This window comes from Epinephelus fuscoguttatus, linkage group LG21, assembly GCF_011397635.1.
Source record: "Epinephelus fuscoguttatus linkage group LG21, E.fuscoguttatus.final_Chr_v1".
In the NCBI taxonomy this organism is placed as follows: domain Eukaryota; kingdom Metazoa; phylum Chordata; class Actinopteri; order Perciformes; family Serranidae; genus Epinephelus; species Epinephelus fuscoguttatus.
In genome coordinates this window covers 17673238-17697882 of record NC_064772.1, presented here as the reverse complement: position 1 = coordinate 17697882, position 24645 = coordinate 17673238, and the positions used below count along the sequence as shown (strand labels likewise).

General features: G+C 40.9%; 1 protein-coding gene across 1 annotated transcript in view; it reads left to right on the top strand.

The window, feature by feature from the left end:
* The window catches only part of malrd1 (MAM and LDL receptor class A domain containing 1), a 101591-nt gene that overhangs the window by 62619 nt on the left and 14327 nt on the right, over positions 1-24645 (top strand). The window contains exons 21-26 of the mRNA XM_049565010.1: positions 10843-11023; positions 16532-16660; positions 16776-16937; positions 20408-20565; positions 22381-22582; positions 23190-23468. Coding sequence (XP_049420967.1) covers positions 10843-11023; positions 16532-16660; positions 16776-16937; positions 20408-20565; positions 22381-22582; positions 23190-23468 — 1111 coding nt within the window. The remainder of the gene's footprint in view (positions 1-10842; positions 11024-16531; positions 16661-16775; positions 16938-20407; positions 20566-22380; positions 22583-23189; positions 23469-24645) is intronic.

The window sequence follows — 24645 nt, the reverse complement described above, 5'->3', positions numbered from 1 at the left end:
TCCATCAGAACTTTAGACTGAAATGTGCCTTTGAGAGTGAGTCTGTATTGTCAACAAATACCATGGAAAGACCAGAATCAAGAGAGTGACAGGTTAGACTGTTCCGAAAGTATAAATAATAACATTAAAGTTCCTCTGTGGACATTGATTGAACCCCTAATCAACATGTCTCTGTTCATCATAATTACATATTTAGAAGTTTTTCCTTCATGCCTTGTAATTGCTGAAGTGTAACTTTACATGTTTGCCTCATTTAGAATGCATGCATGGATGAATATGCAAATTGTCCCCACCCCTCACCTGTAGCACGAGTGTACCGGCTCACCGTTGACTCTGCTCATCAAACACACAAATCGGTGCTTGTAAACAGAAATGGATGACTTGAGCCTGTGGCTTGACTTTGTTATAAAAAGCTATTAATGTGTTGCTAATGGTAGATCAACTTTGTTCCCGATAAACCAGCTCTAACAAGTTCAAGTGAAAGTGAAATTTAACTTGCAAAATACTGATTCGTAGTTACACCTGCTTCTCCTCTGACACCCTTCATTTTGCTACCATTATGTAAAGCCCTACCCTGCAGGTTGATGGGATTGGTTCCTTAAGGCAGGGGTTAAAGTTCTCCGGCACAGCGCCGGATTTCCGGCGAAGTTTCTGTCCGGCACGGGCAGAAGTGCTCTACTGTGGGAGCATTTCATTTGCATTTGCCCCTAAAAATATATATACATGTGCGAACCGGGAAAATGATTTAGGCACACAGTGTGCAAGTAAACACAACCTGCTGTTTACCATAATCGGCATCGGACGTTTTTTCATCGGTAATCGATCAAATAAATGTATTTTAAAAGTCGCTCCTTTGGCTCTGATACAGCCATCTCCCTCCCGCCTACAGCCCCTCTGACTGGTTACACGGCACAAGTGATAGCCAATCAACACTGATGCCTATGCATGCTTTCACATCATGTCACATTGAGACACAGAGCTCAGACGGAGCAGGAGAGGCTCCGGTAAGCCAGCGGAAATTTTGAAGGTAAGGTAACAGAAACCAAACAGAAACAAAATAAAAATCCTCTATGCTGAAGTTTTAAAGTCACCACCACAATGATGACATGCTTGCCCAGAGGCGAAATTTCGACGTAACTGCCTGTTTAATTCACATCAAGCGCAATACAATTTTGCAAACAGCCTAAATGATGTAGCTTCTAAAAATAAATAGCACCAAGGCAAAAAAGAGATGTAGGAGCTAGAAGTCAAAAAGTCTGGTAACCACTGAAAGTTCAATCTTTATTTATAAACTTATTATGCTATAAAACTTTAATCTGAAAAGTAACTACTAAAGCTGTTAATGTAGTGACCAAGGTTCCTGCCACTCTCTTTATCTCTTAATCAGGCTGGATCAGATGCTTTTGGTTTATAGATAATTTAACATATTTATTAAAGGCATTTCAAGTGAGATTTGTGTTGGAGTTTGTGTTGAGTTGAAGTATCAGTCAGAATAATCAACAATTAGATATTTATTCAAAATCATGCAGCCCTAATTAAAATCCTACTACCAGCTAAATTTACTTAAGGTATTAAAAAAAGTACTTTTTTGTAGAAAATTGGGTGGTGACTGATATGTTAAATAACTCAGTACAAAGTACATTATTAATATTGGTAAGTCAGTGCATAAAAGCAGTGTGTTTCGCTCATGTCATGTCATCTTGTAGTTTGTAAAAAAAAAAAACAAAAAAAAAAAACATATCAAAGTTAAAAACTCTCCACTTACTAGAGAGGGTCTTTAAAAGAATAGATATTTAAGATTTTTTATTTGTTTGTTTTACCAAAAATAACACTGAAGTATTACCTGTATCATCAAAGCCAGTAGTCAAATTTGTAAATATTACCCATTGCACTAGTGCTACAGGTGAAAATAGTCCTCTGTTTTTTCACCTGGTTTAGTATTTTCCTAAAGATGAAAGTATAAATTTATGACTTGGTTTGAGAAGGTTTATATCTTTAACTGGAACCTATGGAGTCTGAAAGTACTGAGAAGTACTAATGCATTTCTGGTGTTGGTCTTAACGTGAAAGCTGTTGACAGCAGTTCACAAGGGTTTAACTGCACCTTAAAAAACTTTCCTTTGTTAGTCTTCTCTGGTGCAGGAGTCAGGGAAAAGTATAGTGCAACAATGGAGGACTTACATGCAGACAACAAAAGGGATTCAGACTAGAGTCCTGATGTTTGAATGCTTTCATTTACATGCTGGTGCTGTGCAGACTACAAAAGTGTGCAAAATTGCAAACATTTCGGTCCATGTTGGACTTTCCACAGTGCAGAATTAGGCATGCATGAAAAATTGCCTTTTATGTGGGCTACTCTGCAGGTGCACCATAGTCATCAAGGCTTGTTAGAACACACATGAAGCCAAATGCCAGTAGCTCAGGTAATTACAGACATGCCAAAACAATACAGCTCCACAGCACTGATAAAATCTTATGCACATGCACCAATCAGCTAAAACATTATCACCACTGACAGGTGAAGTGAATCACATTGATCACCTCGTTACAGTGCAACATTCTGCTGGGAAACCTTAGGTCCTGAAATTTATGTGGATCCCACTTGACACGCTCCACCAACACAAACATAGTTGCAGACCATGGCATGGCAATAGCCTCTCGAGCAAGACAGTGCACCATGTCACACTGCAAAAGCGGTTTGGGAATGGCCAGAGGAACGTGACAAAGAGCTCAACGAGGAGTGCCATTGCCATGAGGGGAGGTAGTTGGTCTGCAGTGGTGTTTGGGTGTGCAATGCGTCAGGTGGCATCCACGTGAGTGCCCAAGGTTTCCCAGCAGAACAGTGCACTGCAAGGAGATGATCAGTGTTATTCACTTCGCCCACCAGTGGTTTTAATTTTTTGGCTGATAGGTATACATAGAAATGTTAGCTTGAAAACTGGGAATGGGACTCACTCGGACAGAAAGACAATAAGATAGAGACACAGAAAACAGGTCGTATCTGGTTCTACATTTAGGCCACTGGGGTGTAGCATTTCAAGGTAGAAAATATATCTGCATTCACATTGGAGTAAATGTTGATCCACATTCCCACCATGACGTTTAGGAATCTGCTGACAAAAACAGAACTATCAACAGACTGTTCTGATTGTACAGTCACTTACATATATCCATGTGACTCTCATGTAGTGCTCATACACAATCTGGCACCTGTGGAGGTGGATCTTAAATTTATTGAGGCTGCTTTGAATTTAATTATATTACAAATTCTCTACCACCCGACCACTGCATGCTATTGATTGCACATTAAAGCCTGGTGCAAATGGGATAACGCCGGCCTTAGAAATTCAAATCATGGGAGTTTTTCAGTCAAGCCCACTGGCCATTTGATTGATTATGTGACTCTGTGAGAGGCAGGAGATGATGAATGCATGTGGACTATTTTACATGTCCTCCATGTTCCCATATGGATGTGAAATGTAAAATTTGGCCTTTTAAAGAAGGTTAGCTCCAGACATATAAATGAGGTGGCTGAATTGCTCACACAGACACACCGACACAGGGAGGGGGAGGTGAGTTCAGAGGTCATTGTATATGATGTCAGACATTGACTGAAGTGTGTGTATGCACCCTGATATGTGTTTCGTGTGTTTGTGTGAGGGAGAAAACCAATATCTCAGTTTAGCTTTATGTCCCCACAGTCCCCATTGACACATAAATGATGTTAAGTGCATGTGTGACCGGGTTCAAAGACATTAGCACTTACAGATTATTGCTTTGTGCTACAATTTACAACATTATAGCATTTTCATAGCCTCCGTGTTGCCTTGAGTCAAAGCGGCTACATAAAGACAAACATGAACACACATTTGCACAGGCATGGCTACAAATTACACACACACTGCGAACATCACAGTGTGAATACAGTGTGAGCCATCTTTAAAGGTTGATTGAAGAACAAAGGCAGTTATGGTAATGACGCTGGAGACTTCAATGGGCAGAGACACAGAGTGGGAGGGAGGGGATTATATTTACCTGGCAAGTGTTTCCCTCTGTGAAGTCTCACAGGGGGCTCAACAGTGCTTTCTATTTATATCACCCAGCCTGTGAACTGCTCGAGTCGCCATTCATCACACTGATAACTGTCCTCAGCAGTGAGTGGACGGGACGTGGCGGGGTCTCCGAGAGAACTGGGAGGGTGGTGCGGCAGACAATTTTGAAACCACGGTGTGTGATGTCTGCATGCAGTGTGATAATGATATGTCATTTTGATGTATGCATCTAATATGCAACACAGAGAGTAGAGTCTCTCTCGAAGAAAGACAGAGGCGTATTTTCTGTTTTATGCTTTCGGTTTTACATTAATACTATAATCAAGCGCAGACTGAGGTGTCAGGAACCAGTGGCTCTGACTGCTCCTGCTGATTCTTTTAAAATAAAACAGAAAATATGCCTCTTTCTTCTTGGGAGTAACTGTGTGGTGATATCTGTCACAAAGGTTTGGACTTTGGATAAAATATTTGTGGCAACTCTGGAATGCAGATGAGGTGAATAAGTTCCGCTTTAGCCTCACAAAGAGATTATCTCACAACAGCAGATATTGGACATATCATTATTAGTGATTGCCATGTGAGATTAGCAAGTTAACTCTATATACTGTAGGCTCTAAAACTATTTAGACCAGTGGTTCCCAACTGGTCAGGCCAGGGGGTCGAGATTGCTCCTTAGTCATTAGCTCAAGGTCCACAAAGTGTAATACATTCAGTGTCATACTTGCGTTTGGCCATGTCGTCAAGCTACTTTGCTGTCCCTGTCAAGTAGCTGCCTGTTAGTCGCTCACTCTACAGCAGGAAATGGCACTTCAGAATTACAGCTTGTGCTGGAAATTCACTGTACTTCAAAAATAAAGTGTGTTTTTTACAAACCCGACATGTTCGCGAGTCACTTGCGCTCCATTCAGAATGGACCCGCGACCCACAAGTTGGGAACCACAGCTCTAGACAACAAGTTGTAGTTTTACGGGGGTTTTATGTGCCACGTACACTAACAGTTTAATGGTTCTAGTGATATGCTAAGCTAAGCTAACTAACTGCAACCTTCAGCTTCAGGTTTACTGCACAGACATGAGTGCAGCATCAAACGTCTCCTCCAACTCTCACCAAGAAATCAAATAAGCGCATTTCCCAAAATGTTGAGGTATCCAACATTCACCCCCAAAGTCAAAAGTACATTTTTTCTTTCACCTGTGGTGCTATTTATCAATCTAGACTGTTTTAGTATGAGTTGCCGAGTGTTGGCTGTTGCAGTGTGAGATATTAGGCGTAGAGGTGTTGTATATACTAGAACTAGATGGCACTCTGCTTGTGGTGCTAAAAGCATAAAAAAATACATTTGAAAAACTCAACAGCAATGTCTCTTTCCAGAAATCATGATAATGATCATGATACCCAAGATAATCCACAGATCTTGTTGTGAGCAGTTTTATGTAGGAACTATTTTCCTTCTACCACACTACACCCACCAATGATATCACCATGTAGAAGGAAGCATGCATCTACTGCTAGCTCACCTAGCACTACTGAACTAGATATTACAGCTCAGTCGAGTAGGATGTCATTAATATTAACATCTTGCTCAGTCACCAGCACTAGCCTGTTGTCCATGAGTACATGTTCTCTTCCTTCTGTGTAGTGATATGGCTGGCAGGTGTTTGGTAGATAGAAAATAGTTCCTACATGAAACTACTCACAACAAGGTCTGTGGATTATCTTGAGTAACCAGGTCATGATTTCTGGAAAGAGACATTGGTGTTGAGTTTTTCCAGATGTTTCCAGAGTTTTTCCAGAGATGTATTATCTGGCACTTGGAGCACCACAAGCTGAGTATCATCTAGTTCCATTATATTGGAGAGAAGGCAGACATCTCTCTGGCTGATATCTCCAACATGGCAACTCACACTAAAAAGTTCTAGATTGATAGATAGCACTACAGGTAAGAGGAAAAATATATATTCTTGATTTTTGGAGTGAACTGTCCCTTCAGTGTATTTGACTGACATTTTTAATACCTGGTAACTAAAATCTGTGAGATCTCAGGCTCATATGTTAAATACATTTGTAATGAAGAACTGTAGCGGCTTCTGTTATTGTGACAAGTTAAGTTAACCTGTAATGTCACAGGGTAGACATTAAGGCAATTTATATTAACCTGGATTAGCTTTGCAATATAGTTTGTCAAATGTGGTTTTTGGCACTTTGAGCACCTCAATCTGAGTGCCATCATCTTATCCACAGACCTTGGTGTGAGCAGTTTCATGTAGGAACTGTTTTCTTTCTACCAAACTACACCCGCCAACCAGAAGAAAGCATGCATCTACTGCTAGCTCAAGTAGCACCACTGAGCTAACTAAAATCACAGCTCCGCCAGTAAGGACACCATTAATGTTAACATCTCGTGCATCACGAGCAGAAGCCTCTCGTCCATGAGTAGATGCACGCTTCCTTCTGTACAGTGATACAGTTGGCAGGTGTAGTTTGGTAGAAAGGAAATAGCTCCCACATGCCACTTCTCACAGCAAGATCTGTGGATTATCTTCAGTAACCAAGTCATGATTTCTCAAGAGAGACATTACTGTTGAGTTTTTCAAATGTATTATTTGGCATTTGAGCACGACAAGCCGAGTGCCACCTAGTTCAATTATATTAAAGAGAAGGCAGACATCTCTACGGCTGATGTCTCCAACTCACATCAAAACAATTTAAATTGATAAGTGGCTCTGCGGGTAAGAGGAAAAATAGTATTTTTTGATGTAAGGGGGAACCGTCCCTTTAATATACTCCTTTGAGTTGAACATAAATCCTTTTTGAAAATACAAATGTATTCTGTCCTTTTCATTCAGATAATGTTACTTTTCCTTTTCAGGCATGTATATTTCAGAACATTTTCCGAGAGCAGACTGTTTGTTTGCCTTACTTACTGACAGATCCAGTTCGAATCAGTATGCTATTATGGTGATTGGCAGTAATTCCTTTAAAATGAAGCTACATGTCCTGCCATTTGCTCACTTATATAGTTATACATAGTGGAGAGGGTTCAAATGTGGCCTGTCATTATGGTGAGCCGAACATCTGCCAGTCAGCCAAAGAATGTAAGCGAAATATATCATGACAAAGATAATCATTTGAACGGGTTCTTGATTTGAAGCATAGTTGTAGAGCGGCTCTGTGATGCAATCAGTATGCTAATACACCAGTGTTGTAACATTTCTTAACTTTGCAGAGATTTAGTAGGACAAAAGTGGATACACAGTGAATTGAAGGTGAGCTGACAGAGAAACAGCTGCTGGCAGGTTCATACAATGAAAAAGCCATGAATACAAATTGGATTTCAGCTCAGTGGAACATTCAATGTATGGTTAAGACACAGGGGATTCAAAATTTTCAATAAAATAAGCATTTTTATTGTGATTGCAACTTTCTTTCTTCTTTTTTTGGCCTCCTGACTGTCACCAGGGGGATAATAAAATGAAATTATGCAAATGTTTATCCACTCTTCACTTTGAGCAAACTGAATTTGTGGTTGCATTGCCTTGACTGCAAGCTCAGGAAATGAACCTTCAAATTGATCGAATAAACGCCTCGACTGATACGCTGCTGAGGCATCAAGTGTGAGCTTCATGTGCCAGTATCACACACTCGTCAGTCGCGCTAAGGCTGCTTTTATGGATAGAGCTCGTACTCCATGACATAAATCTGGATAAGTCCTGCTGTAACGCCGCCTATTAATCTATGCTCTACTCTCACAGTAACAAGATTATTTCAAGCCAGGGCTCCACTGGCGTAGAGCAGAGGAGACAGCCTGTGCATGCCTCACCCAAGGGTGCATTTTAATAGGCTTTCAAACTGCAGAGTAGGATGTGACATTGCTTGTCCTCTGGTTTTGAGTACATTAGACCAGGTCTCTTTTACTGCAGTCCAGCCTCTGGCCACGTCTTGCAACTTAAAGTACAATGGGTTTCATGTCTTATGTCTTTAGAGAGTATGTTCTGTTTACCTGCCCACCTGCAGTGCCCAAAAAAGTGTTGACGCCTCTGAGATTAATTCTCATCATGACACAGTCCTAAAGCTGAATTAATGATGTAATGTCATTGACCTGCAGCCATATTGTCACCTTTTAAAAAAAGACCAGAGGACAAGGAAGCTGTTATGAATAATTGCAGAGCTACACCAGTCTTAATATTACACTCATGAACTTGAGGAGGATGGCTAGTTAAATCTGTACTTTCCTCTATTAAACACTCTGTGGTTTAACCAGACAGCTGTCTCCATATTGACCTGGAGCTGAAGTACAATTTAACAATCACTCTGATCACCTCAAGCGAGAAACAAGATAAAAAGTTTGTGTGTGTTTCCACAAAATGGGTGTTATTTAAATGCAAGTGGCAATAAAGCTCTTTCAGTCTGTGTTACCTCCTCTCGATTGGCAAACAGTTAGCTGTCAGGTTGCTCACAGAAGCATGTGACACATCAGGCTCGCTTTGGGTCTAAACACAAAGGATTACGCTGGCAATATTCTGCATTCTTCTTATTGTGAACAAATCCCATGAAAAGACCAAAACCAACATGGTAGTTCTTCTGTCAACACTTAACCCCAAACTCAACTGAATTAAGACGTAAACCTAAAAATGGTACATGAGGCAGCAGAACTTCAACCCGTGGGGACTTGGCTTGGAAACTCGAGGGATGCTGTTTCAAGTCTCACTATGGACCAAGTGTGGAAAGTGGACTGACAGCTGCAGAGGTGCCAGTTCACCTTCTGGGCACTACTGACGTCCCCTTGAGCAGTGACTCTGTGTTAGAGACTCTTTCTGGTTGTTCAAGCACTGGTGGATTGTTGCAGATGCTATCAGGAACACTAAAAGGAGTCAGAGGAACCTGATTTATCTGTCTTATGGCCGACTGTCAGGATCTAGTGATAGTCTTAGCATTAATTTAGTCATTCATTATCTGTAACTGCTGATCGGGTCGCAGGAGGCCAGAGCCTATCCTGGCTGTCATTGGGTGAGAGGTGGGATACTCCCTGGACAGGCCGCCAGACTATCGCGGGGCTGACACATAGAGACAGACAACCATTCACGCTCACATTCACACCTACGGGCAATTTAGAGTCACCAATTAACCTGCATGTCTTTGGACTGTGGGAGGAAGCCGGAGTGCCCGAGGAAAACCACCGCTGACACTGGGAGAACATGCAAACTCCACACAGAAGGGCATTTAGGCATTTAGCTTTTATTCAAAAGTGAAAGTTGAAGACGAGGGAATGCAGGAAGAGAGAGGTGTGACATGCAGTAAAGGCCTCAGGCTGGAGTGGAATCCAGGCTGCTGCGATAATGGCCCGCGCTTTGCTAGGTGAACTGATAGGGTGCAGATACTGATACTTATTACTGTTAAAAGCAGCTAATGCAGTGTCATGTGGGGAAGAGCAGTGTGTGATTTTTTTAAGAGGTGAATAATCAGACTGTTAATGTAACAGCTAACACTGACCAATTACAGTTTATGAATTATTACATTACCAATGCTAAAGATCCGATTTGACTTAGATATTAATTTCACTTCTGTATACCTGAGTATTTCTTGCCTGAGCCACTCTAAAGAGACAGTGAACTCCGTCTCTGTGTCAGGGAACTGGATGCTGAGGCTTCTCCCTCCTCCTCCCTATATTTCTGTTGCAGCTCCAAGCTTTCTTTCTCGTGGTTTCTTCCTCCTTCGTTCAGTCATCATTGCAATTATGTGTCAGATTAAGTTGTAAGGATGCACGCCACGATGTGCTGCGCCTGTGTGACACATACTGTATGTTGTTTGAGGCAGACAACAGCAGTGAGGAAACAAAGAGTGTGTGCACTAGATGTGTTCACCACAACAGCACGTTTCTACACAGACACTTTTACTCTTGAAATACAAATGAGTACAACGTAGAGGAGAGAAACTGATCCCTTTTTTATATCAATCCTATTGATATAAGAGCCAGTCTTCAAAACGAAAAATGTAGTATCTGTGGTATCGATATTTTGTTATCGATCCTTCCTCCCTTATGCTGCAGAGAGGGTAATACCATTGTCACAGTGTACTTGCAGATAAATCTCCCTTTATTTCCATTCATCATTCTTTGAAAAGGGCAAAGAGAACCGTTAACTTTACAAGTAACAATTTGTGCTGCCTCACCAGTAACTGTACCAGTTCTCCATGTTCTTGTATCTTTAATGTGACATGCTATGACTTTGTAAATGTCTCATTCATGCTCTCGACACAACATTAAAAACCTGCGGTGAGATGCTGGCTCGTAACAACATACATGCGTTAAACCCCTTTCAAAGTCACATTTGTTGTTTCAAAGCTGTATTAGTCATGATGTAGTGCCTGGCTTGTACCATGGGAAAAGACAGAGAGGGCTTACAGAGGAATAACCATCGGTCTGTCTTCTAATATGTTCCATATGTGGCATGAGAGAAATCCATTACCATAACTCAGCTGAGCACGGTTTCATTCTGAATAGCAGGTCTCAAGGCAGGGGAACTTATTACAACAATGGTATGCTAATGATTCTTTAATGACTCCTCTTAGATGGTGTTCCCTGTTTCGCAGCAGTCTGCCCAATAGATAATTTCAGCTCATTTTCACTCAAAGTTTTGTCTTGTGACACAGTGATTCTCAAACTTTGACATAAATGTTTCTGATAATAGTCGCTGTAGCTTTGAATTTGTTTTGAGGCTCTATGAAATGATTACACTTGTAACCAGAAATGCCACCACATCATTGTCTTTTGTCATCGCTGCTCTTCTCCGCAGACAGAGAACGATTTGTGGGAGGTGTGGAACAAAACGGGGCATCAGGGGAATAAGTGGAACCGAGCAGAGATCCCTCTGAGGAAGCTAAGGAACTTTGAGGTGATATTCGAGGGGATCCGTTCGATGGATGTGAGTGGCGGAGCTGCACTGGATGACCTGGAGTTCATAAACTGTGCCCCAAGTAGGTGATATGAACAGGATGCACAATTTGTAAGCAGTGTAAATGTTGCCCAAGACCATAATGAAACTGTGGAGCCGCCTTTGCCAGCCAGATGCCATTAATGCAAAGTACTAACTACTGCTAATCAAATTGCGCTAGCATCAATACTACTAACTCAAAAAAATACAACCCCAAAAACCTGAAATGTGCTCCTAATCCTCCTCATCTAATCTCTCATTGTGTCTCTCCATATCTTTACAAAAAAAAACAACTCTCCACTAGTAACTGCCATTGACATGAACACCAGACTGGAACAAGAGTCATTCAACAATATAATTAACTGTATAAAAAATGGATTCAAAGGGGATTTAGTGTTAAAGGGGACCTATTTCAGGTTCATATTTGTATTTTGGGTTCCTACTGGAACATGTTTATATGTTTTAATGTTCAAAAAACACTATATTTTCCTCATACTGTCTGAGCTAGAACATCTGTATTCACCCAGTCTGCTCTGATTTCTCAGCATTTCAGTGTCATTCATATTTCAGCGTCCATCATTGCAGCCAGGGAATGACTGTTACAGAGAATAGCAGCACTTCCTGCAGTAAAAATTCACTAATAATTGCTTTTAAACCAAAAATTTCACAACTGCAGGAATTTGATCTAAAATCTGGGAGAATTCTTCAACATTGCCAATCAAGATCACGTTTTGTTTCCATGATATTAGCACGAAGCTAAAGGTAGCAGTGTTGCAGCAAGACAGTGACTGTAATGGAGTATGTTAGCACTTTCTAATGTGACAATTTACCAATAAAAACTTCTAAACCCAACAGGAATATGATCTGAAATCGGGGAGAATTTTGCAACATCGGCAATCAAGATTACATGTTACCCATACATTAGCATGTAGCTACATGTAGCAGTGTAGGCTACTTAAAGTAATCAAGTCATCAATCCAGATATATCTGTTCATCCACTGTATACCAGCAATACCGTACATTGAAGACCATCTGAGAATAAATTACACGGTTCCAGTTGCTTTCTCACAGATTCCGAGTGTAAATGGGGAAGTGGAGTTGAACACCACCAGAGGAACATGTGTGTTGACTGACTGGCATACAAAATGAAGAACATAAACCTGTCTGCCCTCTTACACGGAATATCTGTGAGAAGTATGGACATGACTCCACTGAACTGAGCTCACTCTTGTGATGATAAAAGAATCTTAGTCAGAGTTAGATGGGAACATCAGTACCCATCTAGTGCAGCAAAGTATTGACCTTAAGCCACCAGGTGATGAGCCTAGCTCAGAATAAAGACAGGAATTAGAGAAAAAGCAAGCCTGGTTCAGTCCGAAAGTCCAAAAATGAATGCTATGCGAAGCTAAGCTAAGATAAGCTAACCAACCCGCTGGCTTTAGCTTCATACTTAGTTCACAGATATTCGACTGGTTATCAATTTTGTCACTTAGCTCGCAGGTCAGTGTCTGTGATTTAAACGTCACATACCTAATATAAGCTGAACTCAAGCTGAAAAATGAAGTATGATCATGCGATAATCAAAGTACTAATAGTCTTCTGCCTTGTTTGTTGCTTTGCCTTGTTATCTATAAAGTTATTCCCCTTTGTAACATAAATACTTTGCAGCAGTTTCATCTGTGTGCGAGGTGTCAAAAGTGCAAGTAGGTGGGCGGAGGAGATGGGGAATGTCTTGAAATTTCATTGTTGCAAAATGGAGCAGTGGAGTGGAAAGTTTATGTAAAGCCAAAAATCTCACCACCTGGCAAAGTAATCACAGAGTCACTGGTTTTCAGCAAACCTCTGCACATACAGTATACTAAGGTCACTTTGTGCAGAGCGGCAGCACAAATCTAACTTCTTGCTTTAATTTAAAAGTATTTCTCTAAAGTTTTGACACTTTGAGAAACACATTCATGCTTTTAGAGACTGCCGTTAACTCATTGATTGTCAGTCGGCTTTTCAAACCAGTCAGTCCATATCTAACTTTTGCTTAAAAGTCTTAAGAATATCTTTAAACTTGTCTTTGAAGATTACTGAACCCGTAAATTGACTGTCTTTGCAAATGCAAGAATAAAATGTTAAAGGTACACTGATGATTTATGTAAAAAAAATCAAATTTAAGATTTTATTTCATATTCTGATGGTTTACCTGAATAAGTAATCACAGTAGTAAAAGTGGCTCACAAAATTAATCAGAACTTTCAAAAGATTTAGACTATATTACATAACGTGGAATAAATTACATTCTCTCTTGCTATCCTCTGTCCCTGTTTTATCAAAGTGTACTTCCAATAATCTTCACAAGCAAGATATAAATATGCTGTGAAATTATTTTATGATCTTTTCAACTGATAGTTTGGGGTATGAAATTGATTCTGCCACTGGCACACTCAGTATGTGAACAGAGACAGAGAGGGTCTTAGAGGGAGAGATTTTTCCATGGAATGACAGTTGCTGACAGACGCCGTTTGATGTTTATGTCCGAGACAGATGTTAAACATTAACAAGGACCTGGCACAAGGTTGGACACCATGTGGGACGATTCGCGGCTCTGCCAAGGCTCTCTGGAGCACAAAAATATAAACACACTTACACAGGGAGACATAAACACTGACCTACAGACAAACTGAGACATAGATCAAAACAGTCTTAGAGGCTTGCATGCAAGGACCAAACTGTCCGTCCAAAACTAAAGGAGACTTACAGACAACTTCCATCAGCTTTTAAAGGGACCTATTATGCTTTTCCTTATTTCCTGTCATATATATAATGTAACAATGTTGGATGTTCGTATTAAATGTGGCTGAAGTTTCAAATAATGAGGTATGCAAAAGTAATTACTGTGAGCAAAAACCTCAGACCTTTTCTAATGTTTTTTTCTACTCTAGAGACAAGCTGATGTCAGTTTGTATTGGATTTCATTATGGTCATCTGCTCCAGGCACGTTACTGCAAGTGTTTACACTATGTAATCACAGCTACATGTAGCTACATGTTAACATCAGGGAAACATGTAATCCTGGTTGCCGTAGTTGTTAATTTCTCCCCAATTTCAGATCAAATTCATGTTGGGACATTTCCAGTTGAATTTAGAAGTTTTTATTGTTTTATTTTATTCATTTTGAGGTATGAAAGTGCCGTTATACACGAGTATTCCCCAGCTGCAAGTGCACTGCTACTTGCAGCTACATGCTAACGTCAGGGAAACATGACATCTTGGTTGCAGATGTTAATTTCTCCCTGATTTCAGATCATATTCATGTTGGAACATTTCCGGTTGTGTTCAGAGGCTTTTCTGGTTGATTTTAAAGTGAGGAGATAACTCTATACACAGTCATTTCCCAGCTGTAAGTACACTGCTACATGTAGCTACATGCTAACATTAAGGAAAACATGTAATCTTGGTTGTCTATGTTGGATTAGGGTTAGTTTGAGTAGTTAGTTAGTTTTTTAACACAAATCTTTTTACAAAAGGGTTATTTAACAGTTATTTTTTGAAAAAGTATAATTTTAACATTCCTTGGCTGCGATGATGGACGCTGAAATATGAATCACACTGAGTGGTATCACGACTGGGTGAATACAGATGTTCCAGCACAGACAGTATTGGGAAAATAAAGTGTTTTTTGAACATTAAACTAGGGCTGGGTGGTATGACAAAATTTTCATATCACGGTTTTAAGAAAAAATCATATCGGTTTCACGGTATTTCACGGTATTTTGCTCAGGTTTGGCCAACTTGACATGCTGCTGTGTTGTGCTAGGGCCTATTCAAGTGCCGGAATTTGTTATTTACCTGACAATGCCTGAACACAACACACACTCCGCTCCATTCATTTGGGCTCCACTGACTGCGTACTGAAGCGACACGTAGAGAAGCCAGCAGGGTTGTTTAACATTTGCCGAGCCGAGAGGCTGCATGTAGGCTGCATGAAATGTTAAAGCATTTTCCACTTAAGTTATTACATATATTTGAGTTATCTACAAGTTTACTGTACTCTTTGTCATCTACTCGCTTTCAAATGTCCGCCACGGACATTTACACAGTGTCACGGATAAATATGGGTAAATGCATGAAAAAAAAGTCATCACATATCACCTCTGATAATGGTTTATTCATTTAAAAACATATTGTGCACGTTTAGCACACTATTTCATGTAGTTTTTATCTGCTGGAGGGTCACGTAGGGCAACGTAGCGCAACAAAAATAGAAGAGCTGCGTAAAATAGAGAGTTGTCGCGCAACAGACGGGGGTTGTCGTGCCACTCCCGTTGCTGGTGGAGCCGCTGTAATTGATTAACAGGCGGGCGAGCTGCTACGAGACTCGCGCTGCAGACGTGTCGCGCCGCTGATGTGCCCGGTGGAGCCCGGCCGTAACTGTCTCGGACTTGGGACTGGTCGTCTTCGGTCAGGAAAATGCGGTTTGTGCCGTGCTCTAGTGTGCTTACTTGTGTGTGTGCGCTTTGTGTGTGTGTGTGTGTGTGTGTGTGTGTGTGTGCGCGCGCGCATCGGGGCGAAACTCTGCCGTGCGCGATACAGAGGGCAGAGGAGAACTGTAAACGGCGGTGCGCCGCTGCTAGTTGCATATAGGGGAAATACTGCTCTTTTTGGTATGAGTTCTTCTGGGTCATTGTGTACAGTTGCTTTGCTTTCAGGACTCTCTCCAGCAGCCATTCTCGCCTCTAAACTTTTCTATGTTCTCACTCTCACCCGCTCAAGCGTGCCTGTGGTGTGCAGCCGTGAAATGGGTCCCCGCTGAAACACTTTCCCGCCGCACACATTCCGGACGTTGTTTGGGCTATTCACCGGTATGGCGGTATATGAAAAATTCATATCATAACGAAAATAAATACCGGTTTTCGGTACAAACCGGTATACCGCCCAGCCCTACATTAAACCATGAAAACATGTTCCAGTAGAAAATACAAGTATGAACCTGAAAACGAGCATAACAGGTCTCCTTTATATGCATACTAAAATTGATTTACAGTTTTTCTTATGATGGTATTAACTGCGTTGAACTCCTGGAAAGAAGTTCATGTCTTTGCTCATTGCAGTCATCATTCAGTGTTTCTGCCTTTGAAGTTGAGAAGAGCACACACATCCACACACACGGACACACTGTAATATAGTTATATGTGTGCTGTCTCTGCTCCACCTGATCTCTTTTCCTTCCTCTCTGTTCTGTCTCGAACGAGGCGGAGGGGGAGGAGGGACGCTTTGATTTCCCTGACAGGCCTGTGTCTGCTTTTGTTTACTGTCTTCTCCGCCACTCGTGTCCTTTGGTGCAGAGAACAGGAAGTTTTAATAAGACACAGTTGTTCATTGTAGCATTTCCCCCTGATGTTAGATGTGATTCGTCTGAATGGAAAAAGGGAAGATAGTTTCCTGTTTAGTGGGTCGGTCCTATAAAAAGATGAAATAACATTACCCGATGTCGAATATAAACATGAATGATTGTTGTTTCTCCCTCAGATCTGTTCTTATGTTTGTCTGTGTCTGTTTTTAGACGTTGTGGAGACGGTCAGTTGCCCTGCAGCCACAGACTTTGTGTGTCACAGTGGCCACTGCATTGAGTCCCACCTGGTGTGCGACAACAAGGCAGACTGTGCTGATGAATCTGATGAGATAGACTGCGGTGAGTAGAAATAGGAAATAGGTTTCTTTGGAATTGGGAGTGAATTGGGAGCGCAGAAAAACAACTGTCAGCCCAGATTTATGGCTCCTTCCCTCCATCTTTCTCTCTCTCATAGAGCACATAGTTGGCTTGCCGGGCGCTTGTAATTTCAACAAGGATGAAAACCAGTGGGAAGACACCTGCCACCTTTCTCAGGACTCTGATGATGACTTTGATTGGAGGATTGGTCATCGGAGTGAGACACCTGGTGCTGGACCTCACACTGACCACAGTCCTGGTCAGTACCCGCTCTGCTGCCAATCCTATCTATGTGTGTTTCAAACTTTTATGATTACTGTGGTTTAGGTTTGGTTAGATTTAGGTTCAGACACAACTTGGTCAGGGAAACATTGTGGCTGGGGTTAAAATTACTATTTTGTTAAAGTTAGGGGACCTTCATCATCATGGTTACAATAATAACCCTGTGGGCAATGTTAGGGAAGGACTCAGTTAAAGTCACAGTCAAAAACTAAAATGACTGTTAGGAAGTGGGAGACAAACTGCAGTCTCTCCTGGTGAAATCGGACTTATAAAATATTTTTTAAAAAAAGAAATGAAAATTAAATATAATAAAAACATTATATTAAAAGATATAATAATAATAATAATAATAATAATAATAATAATGATAATAAACTACAGTGGCTCCTGAACCTAAACCAAAGTGTTTTTTTCCCTAAATTTAACTACATTACATGAATCTCCCTTCTGGTTTTAATTATAAGTGTCAGCTTTGGAAATATTTTTAATACATAGGTTTGTGAGTTTTTCTAATCTTTGACCTCCTCATCATGACAGAATGAGCTCCTGTCCTGGTTATGTTTCAAACTCCCAGCATGTGTTTGTTTTCTGTCTTGTTTTTCTAGTGAAAGATTAATAATACTGTCAAAAAAAAATAAAAATCTCCAAATTAAGAACAAACAACTGCGTCCTCCTGACATCCTCCATGTTTTCAGCTTTCAGGCAGCTCAGTGCAGCGCCTTTCTAATTACAACCTGACAGCTGGGAAATAGGAGCTTCCGACAGGCATGTGAAGGCAGGGTTAATAATACATCCTGATCAATGTCAGCCTGAGTCAAACTGAGCTTAACAGCATCAGACTTGTTGTTTATCTTGTGTACAGTGACACTGCTGTATCAAAACATGATTTTTGTTACTGATTAATGTGAAATTATTCCTGAAGTATGAATCACCACGTTGGTGCTTAGGTTACACTTTCTTTACACTATACAAGGCAGTGTGAACCCTTATTTCCACAGCCCAGTCGCCAGAATAAAATGTCAGCATTGTGTGTTTCTGCAAGCCACGGATATGCTACATTTGTATGTTTCAGCCATATGACGGGGTTCAAATTACATGTACGTATATGAGCTGAGTTTCTCATTAGGAGGATGAGGGGATGATGTGACATCCAGACGAGACAGCTGCCAAGCTGCAGACAGCAACAGACTGCTGTTTGAGACCAAGAAAAGCGGCTTGTAGCGATATGGCTGGTTTGTTTGGGACATTTCCCACTGTGTTTGTAGCAATGAAGTGGGTCATTTTTTGAGTGTTCAGGACTTTTCCAGCCTTGTCAGTTGTGACAAAAGCAGGTATTTTTTAACCAGATATTGTCACGTTTCCAGCCATGTTTGTAGCTACAAAAATGGGTATTTTTTAACCAGAATTTGATACTGAAAACGAGCTGTGTTTATGGCGACAAAAGTAAAAGTGGGTATTTTTAATCAAGAATTTGGGACATTGTCAGCCATGTTTGTTATGACAAAAGTGGGTACTTTTTCCCAAGAGTTGGGACTTTTCAGCTATGTTATTGGCGACAAAAGTGGGCATTTTTTTTTATCTGATTTTGAGACTTAACCAGCCCGGAATGTGGCGACAAAAGCAGGTTGTTTTTTTTTTTGTTTGTTTTTTTTTTTAAAGATTTATTTTTTTGGGCTTTTTGCCTTTTATGGACAGGACAATATGTGAAATGGGGGGAGTGAGAGAGTGGGGAGTGACACGCAGCAAAGGGCCGCAGGCCGCAATCGGACCCGCGGCCGCTGCAGCAAGGCATTGCCTCTGTACATGGGGGGCCGGCACTATCCACTACGCTACTGACTCCCCTGAAAAAGCAGGTATTTTTTAACAAGAGGACATTTCCAACCGTGTTTGTAGCAACAGAGATTGGTATTTTTTTGACAACATTTCCGTACTTTACCAGCTGTGTTTGTAGTGATAAAATAGGTATTTTTCAATGAGAATGATTGTAGCAACAAAAGTGAGTCCTTTTTAATGAGAGTTTGGGAGTTTTTCAGCCATGTTAGCAGTGACAAAAGTAGGTATTTTTTAACGACATTTCGAGACTGAACTAGCCCTGAATGTGGCAACAAAAGAGGGGATTTTTTAACAAGAATTTGAGACATTCCAAGCCATGGATAGCCATAAAAGCAGGTATTTTTTAATGAGAGTGACAAAAGATACCATGGTTTCTGCAAACCATGGATATGGTTACATACATTGCCAACATTTATTCTGGCGATTTGGTTACATTTCCATGTGACTTTGTAGTCTGCATTCATTAATAATTGTGCCGTACCTTGGCTGTCAGTATTTCTTCTGTTTGTTGATGCAGCTTCCTTTTCCTGGTACATGGGGCTTGAAAAATGACTCTTGATGTTGAGAGGACGACCTTGATAAGCAAAAGATAGCAGCGTGAAAATAATGAAAAACCTTATTACAGTTTTGTATAGCCCGGAGTTTATTTGAGGGGAAACTATGTGGCAGTGTACACTACAGTTTGTGTACTTTACAGAGAGAAAAGAAAGCAAAAGACAACAGCAGGTAATTCAGAGCTTGAAAGAGTCACCTCAGTCCATCAACAGTAGTGTTTAATTGTTGTTTGGTTGTACTGGCAGATGTGTTGTGCATCTCAGTGATCTTTTCCTCCAATATATTTGGAAGAGCAGTATTTTTTATTGTTAACAATGCACTCAGTGAACCAACAGATGCTAGTTTACAGTGTAGCGCTAATGCCTCATCATATTGGCTGTTGGTGAGTCCACACTCACGACTGATTGGTCAATTTAGTTTATTGATCTGAGACATGAATCTGAAGACTGGGCGCCGTGTCATAGAGTGAACTTATGATCTCACTACAGAGCAGATCAATTAATGAGGCCATCTGTAACACACACATGCTCATAAGAGCTGAAGGCCAAGAGGTACACATGCAGACATCACTTATTAGATTACATTTATGTCTGAACAACGGGGCAACATGTGTGTACACCGCAGTTTTTTTTTTTATCTGAATAAATGCACAGACGTTGTTTTTATTCTTTGAGTCAGAGGACAAGAATCCAGTGTTGTGGGTTGGAGCAGGGTTTGCTGTGCGCTGTGGATTGTGATGGCCCTAAATCTCCTTTAACTCATGTGGAAAACTCCCACTTTGTTCCAGCCTCACACAGATGCCGTCTCATCTCCGAGCCTAGCCGAGCTGAAGAAGCTCTCTGCAGCTTTTGGCTGCAGGCTACAAAATTTCACGACAGCACAAATGCTTTCTTCTGTCCAAATATCATGTATATTGGAACCAACAGGAAAACGTTATTGGATTTCTTGCCCGCAGTAAAGCTGGAATTGAATGGTTGCAGCTTTGTCATTCATCACACTGAAATATTACTCAAACCCCACATAAATGTGAAGTGTTCTGCACTGTGTTTATCTCCAAAGGTGGTGGAGGGAATTTCCTGTACATACACTCAGCCACACAGAGGGAGGGCGACGTTGCCAAGGTGACAACCAGGAGTCCATTTCCAGCCAGTATCGGCCAGTGTCACCTGCGCTTCTGGTTCTACATGCACGGCTCAGACAGAATGGGAACGCTGAAGGTGATTAAATCTGAGCCACATTTCCATAAATAATCCAAAGTCTTTATGTGTTTGTTTGTGTCAGACATCCAGCTACCAAACATGTTTTCTTTCCTTAATGTCATTTGCTGTAATGATCCATCACAGTCAACCTGAAGGCTTAATTTGGTTTTGACAGAAATGTCTTTCATATTTTACTGCGCCTCTCGCTACATTACACTCTGCTTACTGTCAATCACCTAATACCCACAGGATGAAATGAAAGTCTCCCTGCCAGGAAATAATCCATCAAAGCATGTCACCTCACAAACGTGATTATCATATCCATCTTTTCATGTCTGGTTTAGGTGTCTTTGTCAGCTGGGTTAATTTCAAGACAACAATAAGCACATTTTAATAAGAAGTCATTTGGTGTGATGTGCACTGGAAAAATGCCCAAAACTAAATGTAACCATAAAGCAGATATTTACAAATGTGCTATACTTGCTTAACTTATAAAGGCATCAGTATTCTTCTTTCAGGTGCGGTGTTAAATTAATGAATGTTATGTTAAAGAACAAATGCCCAAGACAGTTGCAATACTGTTTGAAGGATTTATTCATTTGTAAGAGCAGGCTCTGATATATGCTGTTCACTTACACTCCCATATATTACTTAAAGGGTAACTTAAGTATTGTTTTTGTGTCTAAGTGACTAATGGGAACAACAAGTTTCGAAAGTGGTCCAGTATTGAGCGAGAGGGCTGCAGCAGGCAAATGCAGAGGAACAGGCTGCAATGTAACGTTAAAGGGCAATAGTGCACCATCAATGTACGTCCACTGAAAGTTCTTGTTTTTCCACTGACAGACTCAAATTGTTATTGTAAGTGTCAGACAACATTATGGACAAAATCCCTACAGAGATTGACTTTCTTTGTTTTGTTAAAGAGAAAGATCATTTTTGTTTGATGAGAACAGCTATCACCAAAATCATCAGACTCCATTTAAATAAACAGCAATTTTGTTACAGTAAAACACACTTCATTCAAAGTAGACAGAAATGAAATATTACTGAAGAAAGCAGTTGTGGTTTGTCTTTCCACTGTTCCATCAATCACCAACTCTGGTTTGGTTCAAATAACCCCTTAATTCACCCAGTTTGATGGGAAAATGTGCTGACTATGTACATGCTAAAATGACTGATTATTTAAATGGAGTCTGGCTGGTTTGGTGCTAGACGTTTTGGGGCTGTTTTCTGGTTAAATAAAAAGCATCTTACTCTTTAAAAAAAGGGTCTGTCTCTCTAGGGATTCTTTCTATAAGTTGTGAGAAACCTATATTAACAGTCTGAGCCTGTCTGTGGCAAAAACAAGCACTTTTAGTGGACATAAATTGACAGCGTACAAATGCCCTGAGTGGTTACATTGCAGCCTGATTAGCAACTGCTGGCTCCAGCGCTTTCGCTCAATACTGGACCCAGTTTCAAAAATTGTTGTCTCCATTAGACACTTGAACACAAAAACATTGGAAATAAGGTCCAGGTTAAAAATACCAAAGTTACCCTTTAAAGAGTAGTTTGTGAAAACTGATATGACATAAATCCACATCTAGTTTTTAAACTTCAAAAAAGAGCCATGTAATGTAAATTCATGGAGTAAGTAGATTTTAATGTCATTACTTGTGACTAAAATCTACCTTTGTGTATAAAGTCAAAGAATCTAACGTTGTTTTAAATGAGGGAAAAAACATTAAGATCAAAATGTATTTTAATTTTAAGTTTAATTTTATATACGAAAAATGAAACAGTAATCTTCAGTTTCATTTCGTGTCACCCTATTTTGGTTTTGCACCTCACCAGGTCTACACTGTTGGACCCAGTGGCACCAGTCTGCTGATGTGGGCCACCACTGGAAACCATGCTAACCACTGGACATACGCTAATGTCATCCTGTCCAACCCGGCACCTTTCAGAGTGACCTTCCAGGCAGAGGTGGGAGGAGACATGTGGACAGACATCGCTTTGGACGACATCTCCTACACTGCAGAGTGTATGGTAGAAGGTGAAGTTTTTATGATTTTATTTTTTCCTTTCTGACTTTTGTCTCTTTTTGCTTTTCCATTCAGTTTCTTGTTTTCCTTGTCCTTTAGCACTGTGCTCATTTTTCAAGGTATTTCCTCCGATTTTACACCTTCTCCCGTTTCCTCTTCTTTCCACACTTTCCGTCCTCTTACATCCGTGCTCCTCTGCTCCGTTTCCATATAAATTGTGTGGACCCTTGGGGTGAGTGTAGTGTGTTAATGGAGCCTGTTGCCCTGTAGGTCCATATAAATTCACTGTGGGGACGGGGTCAGCGCCGAGGGATGGCACAGAGGGCAATGGGGGGGAAAAGCAATTACATTTATATTGTGTTGTGTCCTCACTCCCACTCTGCCGTTCTCCTTTTACCCCTGAACTGCTTCCTCAGTCGACTTTCTAAAGAAGACCTTTAACGTACCTCTCTGTTTTTCCACCACTTTCTCTTTGGGTTTCAAAACAATCCTCTGAGATTTGTCATTGGAGAATGCTGTGTAAACTGAAATCCATGAATGGGGATTTAAGGCGTGCTCAGAGCTGTGCACGAATGTGTATTTATATGCATGTATCTTCTCTTTGAAACCTCACTTCAGGACCAGTAACTCCCCAGCCTCTGACATGTGATGTGGACCAATACCAGTGTTTGTACGCCTATCAGTGTATCCCAGAGAGTTGGAGGTGTGACGGAGAGCTGGACTGTGCTGACCAGTCCGATGAAGAGTTTTGTCCCACTCTGGTACCTGGCACTCTTCCTCCTCAGGATCGCTGTCCTATTGGATATTACCAGTGTTCAGATGATCTCTGCCTCCCGTCCATACTGCGTTGTGATGGCGTCCCAGACTGCCCTGATGGAGAGGATGAGTACAGCTGCCGTGAGTATATGTGTGTGTCTTCGTCAGGTAGGGTTTTTAAATGGTACCAGTAACCATGTAGTGCTGGGAAAAGAGAAAACGCCTCTCAACAATTATCAGCACTAGTTCAGTGCCTGTTTAAAACATGCTTGTTTGGAATGGACCGATTACTTGGCCTGGGTTACTGCTGCTCAAATGCATACTCCTTTTCTTTTTTGTTTTGTACAATTTGAGAGTGAAAAAAAGCAAAGGAGCATTATGCAAAAGTTTGGGCACCCCAAGACATCTGAGCTTTCAAACAACTTTTACCAGGGTCTCAAATCTTAATTGGCTTGTTTGCGCTATGACATGTTCACAGTCATCGTTAGGAAAGGCGAGGTGATGGAAATTTCAAAGCTTTATACATACTCTGACTCCTGAAACCTTGTCCTGTTAATCAGCAGCCATGGGCTCCTCTAAACAGCTGCCTAGCACTCTGAAAGCTAAAATAACTGATGACCACAAAACTTTCAGAGAGAGCTGTTTGTAGGATTGTTAGGAAGGCAAATCAAACCCCCGTCTGACTGCAAAAGACCTGCAGGAAGATTTATCAGACTCTAGAGTGGAGGTGCACTGTTCTACTGTGCAGTTACATTACACCAGTCCTGTGGACTGATGAAGTTAAAATAGAACTATCTGGATGCAATGACAAATGTATGTTTTTGGAGAAAAAGGGGTGCAGAATTTCATGAAAAGAACACCTGTCCAACTGTTAGGGAGCGATCACACAGAGATGAAACGCTAGAAACGCGACGCCAGTAAAACCATTGTTTTCTATGATACGGTGCGTCTGACCGGCGTTCGAGCGTCTTTTTAAACAGGTGTTTTCCGGTGTCTTTTTAGACACGCATTTTTGTAGGCGCTGAAAAGTTTAAAAATGTCCAATTTTTTGAGCGTCAGACGCCAGTAGATAGCGCACATTGAATAAGCGCTTACAGCGTTTCAAGCGCCTTTGAAGCGTCTGCGTCTGTAGCGTCTCATTTCTGTGTGATCACCCCCTTAAACACAGGGTGGATCAATCATTCTTGGGCTTGTGTTGCAGCCAGTGGCACATGGAACATTTCACAGGTAGAGGGAAGAATGGATTTAGTGGAATTCCAGCAAATTCTGGAAGCAAACATCACAGCATCTGTAAAAAAAAGAAAAAAAAAAAGCTGAA